The 19,946-nt window shown below is 41.4% G+C and overlaps 1 protein-coding gene across 1 annotated transcript in view; it reads left to right on the top strand.

The window, feature by feature from the left end:
* adarb2 (adenosine deaminase RNA specific B2 (inactive)) overlaps positions 1 to 19,946 on the top strand; it is a 221,803-nt gene that overhangs the window by 192,803 nt on the left and 9,054 nt on the right. The window contains exons 6-9 of the mRNA XM_069513099.1: positions 7,019 to 7,187; positions 9,951 to 10,102; positions 11,874 to 12,042; positions 16,316 to 16,497. Of these exons, the coding sequence (XP_069369200.1) occupies positions 7,019 to 7,187; positions 9,951 to 10,102; positions 11,874 to 12,042; positions 16,316 to 16,497 (672 nt within the window). The remainder of the gene's footprint in view (positions 1 to 7,018; positions 7,188 to 9,950; positions 10,103 to 11,873; positions 12,043 to 16,315; positions 16,498 to 19,946) is intronic.

Below are 19,946 nucleotides of genomic sequence, written 5' to 3'. Positions count from 1 at the left end.
CAAATTTTAACGTTCAGTAATCACATCCGGCAACAAAACAGCTTGCTGAGAGGCAAAAAATATATAAAAAATTAGCAGAGATGTGCCCAGAGTGTGTTGCAGCGGAGAGAGATTTGAGAGCTTCAGCAGCCTTTCACAAAGAAGCCCTTATATGTTCAGAGCAGTTGCCTGTTAAAGCTAATAAAGATTCAACAGGGTGAATTCTCTATTCTTGCCAAGATGTGTTTTTCTCTCTCTCTCTCTCTCTCTCTCTCTCTCTCTCTCGCTCTGTCTGGCTCTCTGCGAGTGCTGAGCATTTTCAGAGATCTCCTGTGACTCAAACGACACACGCTGGCTGACATTCAGCATAATCGTCCAACATCTTGTGATGAAAACCCACATGAAAGATAGGATTTGTGGAGCTCAACCTAAATGGCATATAAATGAGTTTACTAAAAGTTGACCTTCAGAGCACATTCTGCTTTGGAAGAAAACGTTTGAATGTCTGCTTTATGGCGCTCAGAGATAATGGAAACATTTTCCTGCTGTTGTATAACCAACGAGAATAAAGGGATTGTGATAATAGCTATGTAGCGTCTCTTCATTGCAGTGTGTGATAATGGATCAGGGTAAAGTTCATGGTTAAGTCATTTGTGTGGGTCTTTTTTCTGTTTGATAATGATTCCAAATTAGTGTCGGCATATAGTTTCACTTCTACCTTGTAGATATCTGCATTAGTTTTCTGGTTGTGGAGTGATTCACTTGTTAGTACTGGCTGAGTCTATCAAGACTGGCTGGAGCATTTTTATGTCTTCACGCAAGCAACAGGTTGACCATCCGTCCCATTCTCAAGAACATCTTTAGGGAATTCCTCGAAATTTGGCACAAACATTAAGTTTTGGCTTCTGTGGTCAAAGTTCTGTGATCTTACAAAACATGTTTTTGGCCCAAAAAATAATACGCTAATCATGATGCATTTTTTAACAACATAAAAAATAACATTAAAAAAGTGGTTGCATTTTATATGCAAAAGGTCAAAGGTCAACTTCACTGTGACATCATAAACACTTTTCTGGAAATTATTCAACCTATGTTTATTATCATTATTACTATTATTATTTATGATATAAGTATGGATGCAATCATTGCTGCTGTTATTGTGAATAACATAAGTATCATTACTATTGTCATTATAACAGCAACTCTGACAGAACTTAAATATAACAGTTACACAACTGTTCTCACACCATCTTCCCCTCTCTCTCTCCTTCTCATCTCTCCCCCTCTCCAGGTTTGCTTGTTGTTGGGTTTGTCTATAATATTATATTTTAAGGTCTCAACTTACAATTTAAAGTTCCTTGAGATAATCTATGTTGTGATTTGGTGGTATACAAACTGAATTGTTTTGCACGTTGGTGCAATAGTTAGCACTATAGGTCAAGCTTCTCACCCAATTCTGAATCGCTGGAGTTCCCCCTTCAACATACCACCTGATTTTACAAGTTCCTGGGTCTTTTATGCGTCTCTCGTTGACATCAATGAACTTCCTCCATATTTTGTTTCCCAGGAAGAGACCAGCCCCTTTAAAATCAGTAATCTGGCCTCTGAAGTCAAAAGCTGAATGAAGGTTTGCTCTCTGGAGTTAACAACCTAAACGACTGGCTCACAGTCGGCTGCAGCGCTGTGTAACATAGTGTGACGCAGCCTCAATAGTACGGCCATTTTCCTCAATATTCAGACAGGGAACCAGCAAGTGCAGGACACGTGTTGTGGAGTGAGGCCATGCACCATTACACAGAAATCCAGTGTTGGCACAGACGGTTTATTGTAGCATTTTTATAAACATGCTGACTGACTGTAAACTTGCTTTATGACATTCAAAAAACCCAGGTTCTACTTGCAAATACACATGAGGTCATAATGTCGTTCTTAGCTCTATTTTCATGACTAAGTGGCACAGGAAACACTCCATGGTGCACAGTGCTGGTCTGCAGGGTATAGTGTTGTGGCACAATAGGATTTAAAGGGGAACAAAATTTAGTCACATGTGCTGATATCATAAAATTACTTAAAAAAATATGACCGAAGCAGTTTGGACTGGATCTGCTACAAAACCTTCTCCCAATAGGAAACCAGAATCCTCATGGTTGAAGATAATGTAGCGTTAAATAAATTAAACTGGCCAATTTAGCCTTGAAAAGCCTAATAATATGTTAATTATAGGGTTTTTTAAATATGAGTGCAAATTTGTCACACGTTTGACCTCATGGGGGGGGGGTGATGCCGTCTGCGCTAATTCCAGTTAATTCTTGACGGGAAAATTGCACCCCCGTGCTTGATTGTTACCACACCTCCTACTTCACTTTTCACTTCAGCCGAGCTCAGGAACAGTCGTCCAGGTCGTCAATGAGTAGTCAAGAGTGAATAAAACTCATGTGTGCACCTGACGGAACAACTGACATGTGAGTCGCCATAGAAACAGTAAATACATGCATAGTACCTTTGTCTTCTCCTCCTGAGCCACAGCTACGGTTTGGTGTCATTTGTTTTTTTGCCAATACTGGTGATAAATCTATACGGTATGGTACGAGTGCCTAGATGATGTCAGAACCAATTTTTTTTTTTTAATGGACAAAACAAATTTGAAGTCAAATTCTTTTTAACTGTTATTATACTACAAATATAAATATGTGCAAAGCTTTTATCATAACTAAATAACAAAATCCCATGATAAATATAAACTTACCTACTTCGATAAATGAACACTAAATTAAATAGTTTCAGTGCTTAATACAGCAAAATACTCCAAACTCATCATTCATTGTCATCGTCGGGGCCAGAGACACCCTTACTGCCGGCGGATGTGCTCATCATGTCGTCACACAAGAAGTCAAACACGAAGCATCCCTTTGCTTTCGAATGTATCCCACCATCGCCACATGCTTCATTAAGTTTTTCTGTACACAGTGGTGGATCATATTCCAAACCTTTGATCATTTAGCTTTGGGCATTTAGTTTTTTTGTGTCAACCTGAGTTCGAGGTAGCTACTAGCTATCTGCAGGTTAATGTTATATGCTGCCAGAGCCCTGTAGAGAGAGTGTTGCATCCAGAGTTCAGTGTAATATTTATTAGGCACATGTGCTGATGTTTATGATGCCTGTAACCAGGGCAACTGTTTCAGCACAGAGCTCAGGCACCGGACTGAGGCACCGAAATCTACGTTGTGATTCGGTTGCATAGGCACAGGCCATGATTGATACTGGATTTCAGTCCCCAATCCCCATAGTCTGGCCGCGTGTGCTTTGTCCTCCAGTTAAAGACCACTGACTGTGTTGTGCACAGAGCAGTTGCAGGTCTCACTTTGTGATGTACATGATTATTTGATCTTTGAATCAGCAGTGATCAACAGATGTATCTGTGTATGAAGAGCGCCTCAGGCCTTTGACTCCACTCTACCTTGTTCCTTTGACCCTCTCTCTTTGTGTTTCTGTGATGCAGCTGATTATTCCTGGTTTAAAAACAGCACAGCGCCTCTGGCTCTCCACCCGCTCTCTTTCACTCATCTCTTGTCCTCCGCGCCTCTCTCCTGCAAACTGAAGGCAACCTCGGTGCCAATTTCATGGCAGGGTAGCGAGCAGCACAGCAGAAATTATCCACTGCAAAATTGATCTAAACAATCGCAAAGTGGAACGGCACGGAAAAGCAGGAGAATGAATTGGGAGAGTCTGTTACCTTTTTGAACTCGCCTTATCGTGGAGGAGGAATTGGGGTGTACTGCTTACAGGGAATGACAATTGTTGAACTCATGATAAAAAGATTTTTATGTACTGTCGTAAATGTACTGTCAGACTGTACTGTCTTAAATATTTAATGTAGTCAGCCTGTTTTATCTCTGCTCACCCTAAATGATTGATTATTTGATTAATACACTACACTTTGATATGGTACATCATCACAATCTGTTTATACGATGTTTAAATCGTTTATGCGTGGTAACATGCTAATGCATACATTAATATGGCTATATGATTTCTCACTATATGAGCAGAGAACCATTATTATTTTATATCAGCAGGGCTTAATACATTTACAACTTTTCTTTTGTTTTAATTTATCATCCTGAATTGCTTCCTCTGGTTTTTATTTGACTTTTGACTTAGAAAAAAAAAGAATGGCAAAATGTGAATCAGCAGCCTCTCATGTAAGTAGATTTTTATAGGATATATTACTGTGTGGTTACACAGAACAAGCAGCAGATTTTGGAAAATACAATTTTAAAGAGCTTTTATAAAAAGCAGAGATGTGAAAATTGACACAAAGATGCGACCGTGTGAATTGAAACTGTTTTAGTTTGAGTAACAAATGTGTCCACATGCTGGGACACATTTGTTTATCAGCTTCCAAACATACAGAGAGGAGTGGGAGGAGGAGGAGGAGGAGGAGGAGGAGGAGAGAGATTGTAGGGGAAGGACACAAAGAACCAGAGTTTCTGGTGAGTTCAGAGTCTGAGCGGAAACAAAAACACAGACACTCCATTTACACCAGGAATTAAAACAACTTTCAAATCCAGATGGTAGATGTGATTTTATCCTGATCACATTTACACCTGGTATTAATATGTGTCTCCAATGTTCGCATTGAGATCTGATCGCTCTGTCCTGCTCATGTCACATCCTCTTCATGTTTTTCTGGTACACAAAAAGAAAATAAGACAAGAAAAAAAGATAGTAGACGATTGTAGTCATCCATAACGCTGCGTCATTGGTTTGGAGCAGAACCACTCTTTCCGCCCACATACATGTTGTTTGTGGATCGACAACACAATGCGTCCTTGACAACCAGCATTTTAGCCTCTTTTAGTGTGTTGTTTTTGTTGTTTTGTTTTTTTTAAGCAGACAATTTCACTTGTTCACTCTCATCACACTCAAAGTGTCCCAGACATGTGCTTTCAGAGTAAAGGCTCTGAAAACCCACTGAGAGTTAAACTAAAACTCATTCTCTGCCCAGACACAAGACTCCAAATCACTGTTGATGTTGCCTAATATAGTATCTGCTGGAAGTGTGGATAAGCTGTTTGTTTGATAGAAACTGAGAGATTAAATTCTCAGAAAAACAAATAGCGGTTAGTGCAGGTTTAAGGACAGAAGCGTGATGCATTCCCTTGAGAAAAATGTTGGCCCTGTTTTACTGGATTAGTACACTTCTGCTGATTTTCTTTGTTTATATTATTTCAGAAAAACAGGGCAAACTTTTTTTTCGAAATTAAAGTAAAAACAACAAAATTATTCGTCCACGACTGAGATGTGTCGACATGTGAAAATAATCTCAATCTTCTGATAACAATGTTTTTACTGTCCTAGAAAGTAAGGTTTGATAATCCAAACAGCACAGGACATATAACTCACTTCATACCATCTTAGAAGATTTTATTTGAAGTTTTTTGAGAAAAAGTTGAATTTGTTCCATCTTACCTCAGACTTTCTTCCGTTATATATCTATATGCTCCTTTTCCCCACACATTCCACCCTCCCTCAGCTTTTTCCTCCCCCTGCCCTCCTCCCCTTGTCAGGACTCCACCGCCACAGTGCCATCTGGGCCGAGTCAGATAAAAGCTCCTGTGCAGGGCCGGTGGCGCCCGCGGGTCTGCCAGGAGCCAACGAAGCCTGACTTTCAGAGGCGATGGGAGAGATTTGTGGCAGCCTAGGAAGGAATGGCATGCCGTTAACGTGCTGATCCAGACACCCCCAACCCCTGTCTATCTGTCAGTCAGCCGGCCTCTCACACAGCCAGGTGCTGGTCTGAATCCTCGCTGAGAAAAGAGAAAGACGAAGCGAGGCGGGGTGACGTGTGATCTGCAATCTCTCCTCTTGTTTCTTTGAGTCACAGTAGAAATGTCTCCCATCTTATGAACCCAGTCAGAGTTATCTGGAACTCTCAAGGTTCTGATTGTCAGGGAGGCAATAGCTGACAAATGAAATCAATGCTGAAGCATGTGTGTTAGATGGTGTGCTGCTTTTGTTAAGGACACATGCTTGCAGTGGTAGAAAGTGTCTAATTATATTTATATACTTTACTGGAGTATTTTCATTTTATGCTGTTTCATGCTTCTAATCTACTGCATTTCAGAGGGAACATTATCATCTCTATACTGCTTTCATTTAAAAATAATCAAATAATGTATATATGATATAATATTATTTCAAAAATGCAATCAAATCGTAATTTTCATGTGCTTTCAGATTTATGTGGTGAGTCTTTAGAGGGGCCTGACCCCTCAGTTGGGAACAACAGGACTAATCTATCAAACTGTATTTGAAGTAGTGGTTCTGATCTCCTTTGATGTGGAGAGTCTGCTTCTCTGCTTTTTTCATGCTGTTATTGTATCATTGATAATGTCATCAAGAATATCATCAAAAAAGACATTTGCTCCTCAGATGGATAGATGGTCAGAATCTGGTCATGCAACGGTGTTTGTAAGTTGTACTGAGGTGGGTGGGAAAGGGCCAGCTCATGATGTCCATGCTTGGTTGATGTTATTATCTGTAAAGTGACCACAGAGTCACAGAGAGCATCGGTTGAGCTTGTGTTTCAGAGTAATTAAGGGAGAGTTTCCTGCTTCCTTTGCTGGTTTTAGCCTCAGCCCACTCCAGTGTCGACTTGGTTTATTGTTGGAGGTGATCTGGTTAGTTCTGGATGGTTTGGTGTGATAGCAGCCTCTGAGAGAGACACTCACAGATTCACTGTACTCTGAGAACACAGGTTATGGAAATAACCCAGTAACCAGAGATGACCTGTTCTCCTCTGGTGGAAGGATTAATCTATGACACCTATGTCCCATTCACATTAGTCAAAATATAATGCAACACAAGACAAGTCTTTATTGATTAAGCATGAAAACATAAATTACAAACAGAAAAACAACAGCTACATTTATAATCTGAGCTCCCTAATGTTTTCCCACTTTACTGTTGTTAAATTTGACATGCAGTCAATGGAACGTATGACAGGAACATTTGTCTTTGTGTATGTGTTCAACAGGACTGGACCTGAGGCACGCCCAGGTGGTGGCCTTATCCACGGGCACCAAGTGCATCAATGGCGAGTATCTGAGTGACCAGGGGCAGGTGGTCAATGACTGTCACGCTGAAGTCACGGCCCGGAGAGCCCTGCTCCGCTTCCTCTACTCTCAACTTGAACTCTTCTTGAGGTAATAGCTTTATGTTCAGCAGTATATTTAAGACACACAGTCATTTTTAATGGTGCTGTACTTTGATTCTCTGCAACCCTGATGCATCTGTGGTATTAAGGCCCTGAAATAGCCAGATTACACTCAAAAGATGTAGTCGACCGATAGTCTGGAAAGCCGACATATTATTGATCAATCCATTGCCTCCATTTGTTGCTTCTTTACTGATCATGTGTACTGAACTGACCTGTAAAACAAATGATCCATGATAACTTGGCAAACGTGTAAGTTTATGCCGTATAAGTCATAAACCCCACCTCCTCCATGACGATGTTCAATGCTCATTTTTACTGAAATTTAGATTTTAATAATTAGTTGATGCTATTAAAATAGGGTCAAATGGCAGCTGAGACTGAGTCACGATGGGTGTAAGCGCTTGTGTCACCAGGACCTTGCTATCGTGGGTCAATCCCCCTGTCGCTACTGCACAGGCTCTGGCTCCAAATTTGCAAGATAGCAGTGTTCGTATCCAGGATAATTTGGCTTCATTTCCAGAAAGTGGGAGGAAGTGGAGACACGTCGCTAATTGTTTCTTAATTTAGCTGGTAATGAATGTAAAAGTAATCATGATGCATAAAAAAATCCCCTTTCATTTGAGTAGAATATAATTATTCATATTCAAACGTCTAAACAGCATTTTGGTGTTTTCATTTTAACAGTTTAAACTCATTTTAGAAGGTGGTCATATCGTTATCCAGTAATTATACATCGGAGAGAATAGTAGAATTTAAATAAAGGAGCAGAAAAGTGGAACAAGTATCTAAATTAATACTGAAGTAAAAGTACATAGTTAATAATCCACCGGTGAATATGTATATATAAGTCCAAGTTACATTGTTTCAGCCATTTCTCCGTAATTCTTTTAGTTCACAAGCTGCCACCGATGGTCTTCAGTTTGTACTGCATTACATTAGGCTTAATAGCATGAAGTATCTTGTTTGTTGTGACCTCCTGCTGCAGTGCCAATGAACATTCTCTATAATAAGCCTCATGCAAACCGCCATGCTTTGTCCACTGGAGACTTTTCAAAAATCAACGAGCCGTGTGTGCTCCCCTCTCCAGCTAACCAAGCATACTATCACAAAAACAAATCCGTTCAGCTCAGGGTCTCAGTGGCCTATTTGTTTTGAGCACCTTTTTAACAACTTCCTGTGCCTTTGCAACCTGCACAAGATGCTTTCGTGCACATAGACTGTCCCAAATAGTTTTTTTTACCAGCATCAGGAGACAGTCAGGGTGAGTTCTGACTTCTTACCTCCTCCAGTGCACAAGCATTTATTTTGTTTTTGAGCTCCCCCCGAGGAACCCTATAGCGACGCTGATTCATCAGATTAGCGGCAAGAAGTCGAGATTGTTGAATGTCATATTTGCATACACAGCATTGACTTTTTGTCTTAGCACAATGCTGGCTGGCAGGTGCAGAGACTTTGCAGCTGAGTAAAATGGCTAATGGGGAAGATAAGTCATAATGAAAGGACCACACAAAATGCCAGAACTGCCATATTTACACTGAGTGAAAGGACGTGGGAGACAGAGGAGAGGTTATGTAAAGAGTGCAGCCATGGCTTGCATTGTGATGCATACTTTAAATATATTACGTATGAACTTGTGTATGTGAGTGATGAAGCTCTTATTCCTGCACACAGCACAATTAGTGACCCAGTTTTGAGGAGTTTTAAGTTTGATTATGTGCAAGTCTTCAGTATTAATGAATGGGAAAACAACTTTACTAATCTGCAAATGTAGCTGCACTTTACATTATTGTTAATTTCTTTAGTTAGGTTTAGTCACAGTTTGTATTTGATTAAGTTTTCCAAGGACCAAGAATGAGTATTGAGCAAATAAATGTGTCTCAATCAAAAGTTATGGAATGTATCTGACTGGAGTATTGACTTTTCATTGAGGTTAAAGCCCTTTCTGAGAGCAATGTCCAATAGTTGTGAGATGCTAACACATAATGTAGTAGTATTATTTTTTTATATGGCTTTAACGTGTTTAACTCTATTAACATCTTAACATAAGTCATCTTACTCTGAGTGGTTTATCTTCAGGTATGTGGTGGGGGCTTCTCTCCTGACAAAACTATACGCTCACGTTTTTCTCGGCAGTGTTATTTTTAAAGTGAGTGCAAATGTCACCTGAACAAAGCGCCGCTGTTGATGTCATGTTCATTTCCCACCTCTGTGCATTGTTCCAGACTCCTACAGCCATAATGGGAGAAGTGTTGAGAAAAAACTGTGATTGTGTTTCTTCAGCAATGAAAATGAAGAGGACTTTTTTGTTAAAAAATTGTGTCTACAATTTCATATATTTATATTTATCAATATTAATAAATAAGATTAACAAGATTTTGTCAATTATTTTTTGTCCACAATTTATCTCTGACGTGACATTTCTCTTTCTGTCATGTTTCTTCTATTTTAACCACTTTTTTAACTGAGCCAGTTCTTCATTTGACCCTATGTTGACACAAATGCAAAGCATGTTTAGAGGAGTGGGTTAAACGCCCTCCCCCTGTCTCCCCTGAGACATTTGGACAGCCTGAGTAATGTCCAGGAGTCCGTCTGACGGCGGGAGAATGGGACTGTGGTCAGAGTGAGGGCCGGTGTCCATCTCTCTCCGTCTCTGAACAGTAGAAATCTATTTCCCATGTTGTGATGAATGTTGCCACTTTTCTCATCTGTCTCTCTTGTGTTTTTTCTCCTCTCACTTTCACTCCTGTAGTAAAAGGCCAGAGGACTGGGAGGATTCGATATTCATGCGGCACAAGGAGTGCGGCTTCAGGTTGAGAGACGATGTCCACTTCCACATGTACATCAGCACGTCACCGTGTGGCGACGGGAGACTCAACTCGCCCTATGAAATCACCACTGACCGTAAGATACCTGGCCTCTCTGTTTCCTTTGTTTTTCACTCAGTTGACAACATTGACTAAAATCAGGAAAATACAAAATTCTACTATTTGACTTCACACAAACACACATCGGTATTTAGTTTAATCTGCCATTGCCCTCATTCAGCCTCTAAGATAATTTCCTGTGAAGGTGCTGGCATCTTTTCCATGTCACACTCCTTTTGCCTCTTCCAGCCACGCTGTGCTGGCTCAGTGACATTTTATCGCTCACCCACTGAAAATAAATTCTACATTCATTTAAAAATGCTGACGAGTAATCTGGACTGCTGTTTCCATACGTAGAATGCATGTGTTTTTTCTCCATCTGTCATCGCAGATTGAAGCTCAGAGTATGTATGTATGTACACAGCTCAGTACATGGTGGGATTTTCATGAAACCAGCAGAGAGAGGCAGAAAAGACGATGGCGTCAGATCAGAGGAGCCTTTGAACTTGACGTTTTTGGTCATTAAACCTTTTTAAATGTTCAGCAGTGCACTCTCAGAGATTAGAAAATGACTTAGTACCTTTTCCTGGAATATTTCTGAGCTGTCAGGGGGGGCTTAATTTTTTTTTACACATTTTTTTCACAGCCACACAGGAAAAAATTGGAAAGGAAGAAGAGTTTTTCCTATAATAAATGAGGTTATGATAAAAACAAGGATTATCTATCTACATCTTCTGTTTGAATTAGGGTTTCATGGTAAAACAATATCAGTAGTTATAGAAATGTAATTTTCATCAATAGCAATGTAACAAATGTTATATATTTAGCCTATTGATATGTTGCTTGTGCCTTGTGCAGCACAGTTAGGAGGTAGACCACATAATTGATCTACCTCAGCTTGTAAAACTAGTGCAGTGTCTGTTCTGCCTGCCTCTAGAATGATTTCTCTATTCATTAGTGAGTCCTCCTCAAACAGTTCTACAATATACTGTGAACCTTTTGTTTGTGCGCTGGACGTTGTGTGTAGAGCTTTTTAAAAACAGTCTACCGTGCAGGGTGAAATTAGAAAACATCCCACCTGGTTTATCTGCAATAAAGAATTCATAATTAATGTTTCTCATAAAGTGAAACTAAATTAGCTTTATGTATGTTTTTTTTCAGTTATTTTTTAATATTGTAGGTATAGTGCTTTCAAATCACACCAAATTTGACAATAAATTTCCTGTGGCCATTAAATACACACATGCCAAGTGTGAAGCCAATAAGATGAACACTCTGCGAGATATGCCTTCCACATACAGAAAGAGTTTATAACCTTCACTCAGGAGCAAAGTCAGTCTTACAACTGAAAAATAATAACGTGACATTAATTAATTGCAATCCATTCAAACACTTGTTTAATTTACAACCAGGCAGGCGACGGTCCCAAAATACATCTAATTCCCCAAAAGAGCCCATTAACCTGATTTAAACTTTCTTGCTTTGGAAGGAGCTGCAGTATTTGTAGTCTGCTGCAGATTAATGGATTGGTGAAAACTGCTTGAAGCTGTGTGAATGAATTATCTTTCACTGGACAAAACTGTTTAAGTTTACATGCAGCCTGTTACACCAATAATTAGGAGCTGAGAATATCCATAATTATTATTCGACATAAGCTCCTGTCAATATTGTGTAATATTGGAGTCTCCACTTTCATTGTATTTAAAGCTAATTGACTGTTTATTATTTAGAAATTACACGTGACAGCATCTGCAAGGGAGGACCTAATGACCTGAAATGTGGTTGTGTGTGTGTTGTGCCTCTGACAGTACACAGCAGCAGACACCTCATGAGGAAGCACCGAAACCACCTGCGGACCAAAATCGAGTCCGGGGAGGGAACAGTGCCGGTGCGATGTCGGGGGGCGGTCCAGACTTGGGACGGCGTCTTACAGGGCGAGCAGCTCATCACCATGTCCTGCACCGACAAGATCACCAGGTCAGTGCTGTCAGATGATGAGTTCAAATGGATTAAAGCTTCCCTGCATTCTTGGGTTTCATGTATTAGTTGTTTTTTTATTTATTATTTTGGTACTCGTTCAAAGTGACAATCAAAACACTTTATTCTCAAACTAAATTTGGTAAAAGCACCTTTCTGTGCTGCAACACTGAACATCCTTCAAGCTGATTCATACCTGAAAGGCAGGGGCCTTCATTATGAAGCAGGATCTGTTGTTATCGAGGTAGATCCAGGTTTAATTCAGAGTTGTCAGTGTTATTTCTTACCAGGGTAGATTACCATAGTAACCTTTAAGACAAAGAGATGCAAAACCTTTCTACAGCCCAATTACTGTCTAATAGGATCACTGCAAAACCACAGTCATCGATCTATAGGATCCTGATAGGGACGGAAGAATTTACAGTAAAGGAATGGAATAATGAATTAGAATAATAATTTACATCCTGGTATCAACGTTTCTCTGACTCCAAATGTGCAAGATGGCAGCGTTCATATTAGAGATATTTTGACTTCACATCTGGATCATGGCAGGAAGTTGTGACTTGTCGTCCATCTTTATTCACAGTCTATGATCTCAAGTATCTAGTTTTCATTTGCAGTCCTGCCCATACTGACTATTGCACTTCTCATGACGTGGATTGTACTGATATTGTATCGAAGGTAGACACATGGTTCCTGAACATAAACTATGATGAGCACATCTGTGAGAGAAAACAGGGGAAGGATCGATGGAAGAGTTTAACTTTATGAGAAGATTATCTTCTTTATGAGAAGAAGTAATCTCTGTTTAAATAAAGCATTTGGAAATGTGAGTTATGATCCAGGTACAGGTTTGTCTGATATTTACCTTAGCATGTCAATGTGTGTGTGTGTGTGTGTGTGTGTGTGTGTGTGTGTGTGTGTGTGTGTGTGTGTGTATGCTGCTATGAGTCATGCTATATATGAAATCATTTGCAGCCCTGATGATGATATCGATTTCCCATATTTGACTTGAATTGCTAATCCCTTTTTAATGAATAAGTGTATTAATCAAATCTGTAGGGCTGACTCCCACTGTGGTCTATTTATTCATTTAGGCTATTCAAGTGGTTTCTGCCATTTCAGTGGACCATAAAAAAATCATCACATTATCTCACCTTCACTGGCAAATTGTAATATAAACCAACGGTAACGTGTTGTTTGCATGTTGGCACGCGAGTGCAGAACAGACGGCGATGCTAAATCTGGACAGCCTTACTCATCCACCTCCATCTTCACATCGTCTTCATGTGTTAAGAGTAAAAGCATCTGTCTGTAAACGTTGTGCATGTGCATACATTTATTTACATGAAGCAAAAACACTAAGAGTGAATCTGTGGACATTTTTAAATATTACAAGTTTTAAATTGTGTGGTTCATTATGCAAATGATCCATAATATAATCAGAAATGTGTCCATTTATTTCTACATTTCTACAGCTGAGGTCGGAAACTTGGATTCTGAGGTTCAAAAGTCAATTTATGTCGACACATTAGAGCTGAAGGTTTTTGCAGAGGGGAATTTAGACATCTCTTCAGATATCAGAAAAAATATAGACAGGAATAACAATAGAGGCAACTGGAGAAGCTATAGAATGACCTCAGTTATGAATATAGTGTATATGTGTGACACCTCAGTTTAAACCAAGGTTGCAAGTCAGACTTTGACAAACTGTGGCCACAAGTGTTACAGCTAACAGACAATATTAGAACACAGTGTAACAGTGGCAAAGTTTGAGAAAAGTCATAAAGTCAGTGAACTGACTCAGAGAGGTTTGTAAACATAAGCAGCAAAAAAACATTGTGTGTCGAACTGAGCTGTGCCATGAATTTAAGTTTTCATTTGTACGTTTTCCTCTTTTGTCCAATAACATACATTGAAAAGGCATGTTCGCTGATATCCACCACATTCACAACATGTACTGTATTTTAGGATTATTGTGATTAGCACCAGTCAGTGTAGCAGCAAATCATTGTTCCATCCCCGGAGCTTCTGGCATGACTAAAAATAATCAAAACACAATGAAGGTGCCCAACAATAATAATACTTCACTTCCATTTTCTAAAATATCTGAAGTCGATTTTTAATATAGTCTCAGTTATTTTGCCATGACTGAACCCACAAATTCAGCTTAGTAAGCACCACACTGTGCCAACTGAGCCATACAGGACCACAGCTGAGCCACTGTGTGTGTGTGTGTGTGTGTGTGTGTGTGTGTGTGTTTGTGTGTGTGTGCTTGTGTGTGTGTGCGTGCGTGTGACAGAGAGAGAGGTGAACCCTTCTCTTGTGGAGCCACTGTTAATTTGACCAATTTGATTCAGTTGGCCAGGGCTGGAGATGGTGTGATTAAATCTACCCAGGTCACCAACGGGGGTGAAAGCAATTACTTTACAAAAAAATAGAGTGACAGGGGAAGGAGAGGGGACACCCTGCTTTTCTTTCCCGACGCCACCCCCCCCTCTGTCTCGCACTCCCTTTGCTCCGCAGCCTCCTACCTTCCTTTTCATTTTTTATCGCTGTAAATGATCGGTGGCCGTCGTTAAAGGGAGTGGGTCACTGAGGGCCAGTTTATCAAGGTCGGGATGGAGGGTGGATCTGGGTCCCAACACACACACACACACACACACACACACACACACACACACACTGCTGCAGTCTTTAAGTGATCCCCTAGATACACTTTTTGTCATCTGTCACACTCATTTTGAGCTTATTCCTTCACTTCCTACACTTTATTACAGTGAGCCCAGCTTCGATGATAGGGGGCTTTAGGATCTCCGCTCTCATCATAAACATTTCAGATAATAGTCAGTGTCGTTCCACCATCACTTCACCTGATGATCATCGTTTTGTTGTCTTAAGCCAGAGTCCTGCGAAGCTCCTTGGAAAATATTTGATTTGAAGTCGACAGCTGGATTTAATTGAGGGGCCTAAATGGCTTTCATATAACGATGATGTTCTCCATTCCACCGCAGTTTTATGTAGATGAGCACATTACTTTAATGGTCGGCGTTTACCATGGGAGGGAAGAAAGGATAGATGTAGAGAGACAGCGAGAGAGGAGGCCTCTCTCCTCTTTAAATTCACACACCCTAGCCAGATGGCTCTTTTCTTGCATGAGATTAGAAGATGTTTCTGATTCACGGTGTCGCTTTCTGGCAAAATTAATATTTCAGGCTAAACTATTTCTCTTTTGGTTTGTGCGTGTGTGTGTGCGTGCGTGCAAAGCTCCTCCTCTCTGTTTGAGAAGGGAAGGACAGATTGCAGGTAGTGGTGGGCGGACACTAATTCCTGATTTCCCAGAAAGTCGTTGGTGTTAATTGACTGTTCGGAAGGTGAAAGAAGCCGTAATGAGAGATTATTAAGGCGGCATGAAATAAAAACACAAGCAGATAAAGAGACATTGATTAACAAAAAGAACAATGATGTAGTACTGATTAGTAGCATATTGTCGAGCGTCTGATTGTGACTCATATAACATCATTAGCCTGACGTTCACAACTCAGGTGTGTGTGCACAAGTGCGTGTGTGTGTGCATGTGTCTAGTGTGTGTGTGTCTCTGTGTGTGTGTGTGTGTGTGTGTGTGTGTGTGTGTGAGAGTGAAGGGCAGCTATGATAATAAACAAGCTAATTATCATTTTCCATCCATAAATTAGCATCTGCTGGTTAAATAGAGTGGATTTCAACAGTGGGTGGCACATGACCAGCTGGCTACAGTATCTGGTGTGGCTGTGGCTGCCAGGATTAGCCCCACAGTGATTTTGTGTCACTGGTGGATCTCCCTGAAACCCACCCTGAGGCGGTCGGCTGAAGCTTTTTCTCCCCGTAGCCCCCCGCGCAGTGCATTAACCTCGATGGCGCCGATGGATGCGCACATGGTAATGTGTCGTGGCGTGCAACGAATGCTGATGCACTGACCTTTGGCAGTGTTGATGTTGGTGATGACGGAGTGTGTCTCTGAGGCAGGGAAAGTGGGAGAGGAAGTGTGTATCTATAGGGTTAGTGGTGTGTGTGTGTGTAGGGGGTCACCACGTCCCACATCAAGATAATGATCAAATTGTTTCTAACTGACGCTCTCTGTCCATCTCTCCCTTTTCCTCCCCCTTTTTCCTGCCTCTCTTCCCACATGCTCCTCCTCTTCTGCCTATCTCCATCTTTCTTTCACCCACACCTCTCCTCCTTTCTCTTCCTCACCCACCCAACTGTCCTCTTTCTCTTGCCCCCCTCCCCTCAGATGGAATGTCCTGGGCCTGCAGGGGGCGCTGCTGAGTCACTTCCTGGAGCCCGTGTACCTGCACAGCGTGACCGTCGGCAGCCTGCGCCACACGGGCCACATGGGCCGAGTTCTGAACCAGCGGCAGGAGCGGCTCGGACCCCTGCCCGCCACGTACAGACGCAACCAGCCGCTGCTCAGTGGTAAGACTGTGACACAGACAAGGCAGACACGTCACGCTTTGATTTAGGTGAAACACGTTTAGGAAGATGTTCAGTCTGCAGGAAGTGGCACAATGAGATTCAGTCATGGGTCCATGGTGACAGATGCCTCTTTGAAGGTTGAACAGCAGACAGTGAGGTTTGTTCTCTAATATAGACAAGTCTCTGTTTCCTCAAAGGTCAGAATAGTTGAAATGAGAGTTCACACAAATCGAGAACTGTGCAAAAGTAGTGCACAGATGTACGTGACTCCTGGGGCGTCTCCATTCAAATGACCTGGTTCTGTCAATCCTGAGAAGTGATGAGAATATAGACACAGATATTATCAGTGTGTCCCTGTTACAGTGGATCAGAATAATGTGAACCTGGAAAATGATAAATGTTTTTAATTCATATCACTGAACTCTGAGTTTGTATACTTGCCAGGCTTCACGAGTCAGTCTCAGTTGTCAATCATGATGTGCATGAAATGATAATAACCACCGTCAAGAAACTTTTATTCTGCTAACCTGGAAGATTGGCTTTACATGACATTGGCTTCACTTTTGGGGAGCAGTCGTGTTGCCATCTTTATATACAGTTTAAGCTTCTTTTACATTGTCTAGAATCATTTGAGCATCATAATGAGACAAAAACATTTTTTTATGCAGTTATGATTCAGATTTTTATTTAATTAAATGGTTATGTTTGTAAAGATCAGAGTGAGTTGCACAAAAACAAGGTTATATTAAAATACACAATTAATCATAGTGTATTAATTAAAAAGTGTTTAAACTCACCTTTATTAACTATTATATGACTTTCAAGAGGTTTAAGATCCTACTTTAGCTACTTTTCTGCCAAGTTAAGGACATATTGTGTTTTCTATTCTCAACCTGCCTCTAAACACACTTGTCTGAGTGTTCAGTGTTTTTGGATGGGGTTATCCCATGTAGAGATCCACATGTGCGCAGTATCTATTTTCAGAGATATATTTTCATAGAAACGTCAGCCCCACATATGCAACGCCCACCTCCCCCACCCGCTTAACAATCCTGTGTACCCCTGCCTCGCTGTGTGGCAGCAAGACAAGCAACAGCTAAGAAGTCGTCTGGTGTGTGTGCTCACAGGGCTCCACTGAGACCTCAGGCTTCTGTTTGTAGTAGAGATGAATGCTGGGAGAGGATCTGAATGACACCCTACTTGTAGGAACTGCATCAGCCATCACTTCAGATCTAGGCCAGTCGGAGAAGCTGAGTGACAGAGACGCACAGAGATGTAGGGCACATTTTGTTGCTGGGGATCATTGATAAGAACAAAGGCTGTGACAGTCGCATACAAGGAAACACATTATATCCTGTCAAATGCACACAATGGGATAAAACTAAATCTAACACCTTCTCTTTTTTCCGAGAATACTTCTTGAAGGGCACAGGAACTCTTTGCGTTGCAGGGCTCTGCTCCGGGTAATTGGCTGCCAGGAGGATGAATATTTTGTGAGGACTGGCCTCATCAAGATTGATAATTGTGCTGAATCGTCCTCTGGTGATGATGAATTTATCACAGAATCCCTCGACCACGGCCTCAGCGAGCATTTCTCATGATTTGTTCAATGGCTTTTTGAATGGAGTCATTTGACTTGTCTGGTGTGGAAGTTTCCGATTTTACAAGCTGCAGTTCATATCTCAAGAATCATTGTCCACGATAATCTGTTTGTTCATTATTCATTCTTTTATTAACTTTTATTGTATTTAGGTATTCACTCTAACTAATATCAACCTCAGAGTAAGTACAAGGCACAGACATGCACTGAACTCCAGATCATCTCCTGATATCCTCTGAAAGCAAAAAAAATGTGAGTGAGAGTCTCCAGATTTTGCCAGCCTGTTAGTAAAACTCTAGATGATGTCTGAATGAGCCCATGTGAGATTACAGCAGGATTTTCTACGAGCCAGTAGGCATGTTGATGATGTTTCTAAAACGTGACAGACACAAAAACAAAAAAAACAAAACTAATTTAACCATCTCAGGAAGCAGAAAAAGAACATGAAGACAAGATGTCAAGAGAGCTTTTGTTCATAGGGTGTCAGTGTGTTGTAAACAAAATCATGTGATGTCAGCAGCGGAATCTATACATCACATCCTGCCTCATGTCTGCTGCAGCAGCCCTCACCTCAACGCTCCGGAGATTCCTGTGTTTTTGTTAATGCGTCTGAGTGGAGATTTTCCTGCTGCGTTCTTCAAATGAGAAAAAGGCTGCGAACAGGCGCATATGGGGTCAACATGTCTATGATGACCCCGAAGTGCTTTGAAAGTGATCAGTAAAATCTTAAAATCAATTCTAAAAAGGACAGGAAGCCAGTGGAGAGGATGAGGGTGATTTGATGACATCTGTTAAAACCAGTAAAAGCCTAACTAATGCATTCTGAACTTGTTGGAGTTGTGGGCTCACTTGGACATTGTCCCGAGGTTTTATGAGGGGGCTGGCATGGAAAGCTCTGGAGAAGGTCCGGAGAATTTGATTTTCCATTTAGATAATTTCAGTGCATGTCTGAAAGCAGTGTCAAACGTTGTTTGTCTTTGATTGTCACAGACATGCCCCCCCCACCCTCACCACGTCGTCTTTACTCGAAACAGGCGTAGCCTCCTCTGTTGCCAGCGAACACTCTGCCGTCTTCCCTTCTCTCGTGATTGTGTCCCAAACTGTCAGATCGTCGCACCTGCACTGCCTTGAGTAGCAACAGTCTATTGAAGGGTAGAGGGCTGGAGGGAGGGGAGGGGGGGAGGAAGATGGACAGTGAGTGGAGATGGCCCTACACCAAATCAATGTAATCACAGCCCTTATCAGACAGCCATTCAATCTGAAGGGAGCACGGGAAGAGAGGGAGAGAGAGGCTGAGGGGAGAAGAGGGAGACAGCAAGGACGGAGAGGAAATAAAGAAAAAGAGAGAGCTCCGCTTGCATTCAGATGTCTGCGTGCAGATCTGCCTCCACCTCCTCCTACGTCCTTTCATCAGCCCTGATGAGCTCCTTGGCCATTGTGTGTCCAGGGTTATTTAAAAAGCAACACCCCTGGAGGAAATTCCCGTGGAGCGCGCTGGAGGCCGGCTCTTATCGCACGCCGGCCAAAGCCGCTCTACCTCAAACCCCCGAGGGTTAAAACACATTGACGGGCCGATGTGTCCTCTGCGCCCGTCCTGCTGTTTGCTTTCTATACAGCGCAGGACGGAACTGTGGCCAGGCTTTGTCGCTTTTTCGGATAAGAGGAATCAGAACAACAGTAGATAAAATAAACATTAATAATCTTCTGTCAGAGTTCGGCTGCTGGAGGAGTACCAGTGCTTGTTTCACTGCTACACCTGCTGCCGTTCCACATATTCAAAGTTGAGATAGTGATTTATTTTGCATGAACAGGATTTTTTATCAGTAGTGTAATGGAAAAATGTATCACA

The sequence above is a fragment of the Paralichthys olivaceus genome, chromosome 17 (assembly GCF_024713975.1).
Source record: "Paralichthys olivaceus isolate ysfri-2021 chromosome 17, ASM2471397v2, whole genome shotgun sequence".
NCBI lineage: Eukaryota > Metazoa > Chordata > Actinopteri > Pleuronectiformes > Paralichthyidae > Paralichthys > Paralichthys olivaceus.
Note: the sequence above shows the minus strand (reverse complement) of the source record. Positions and strands in the feature narration are given on the sequence as shown.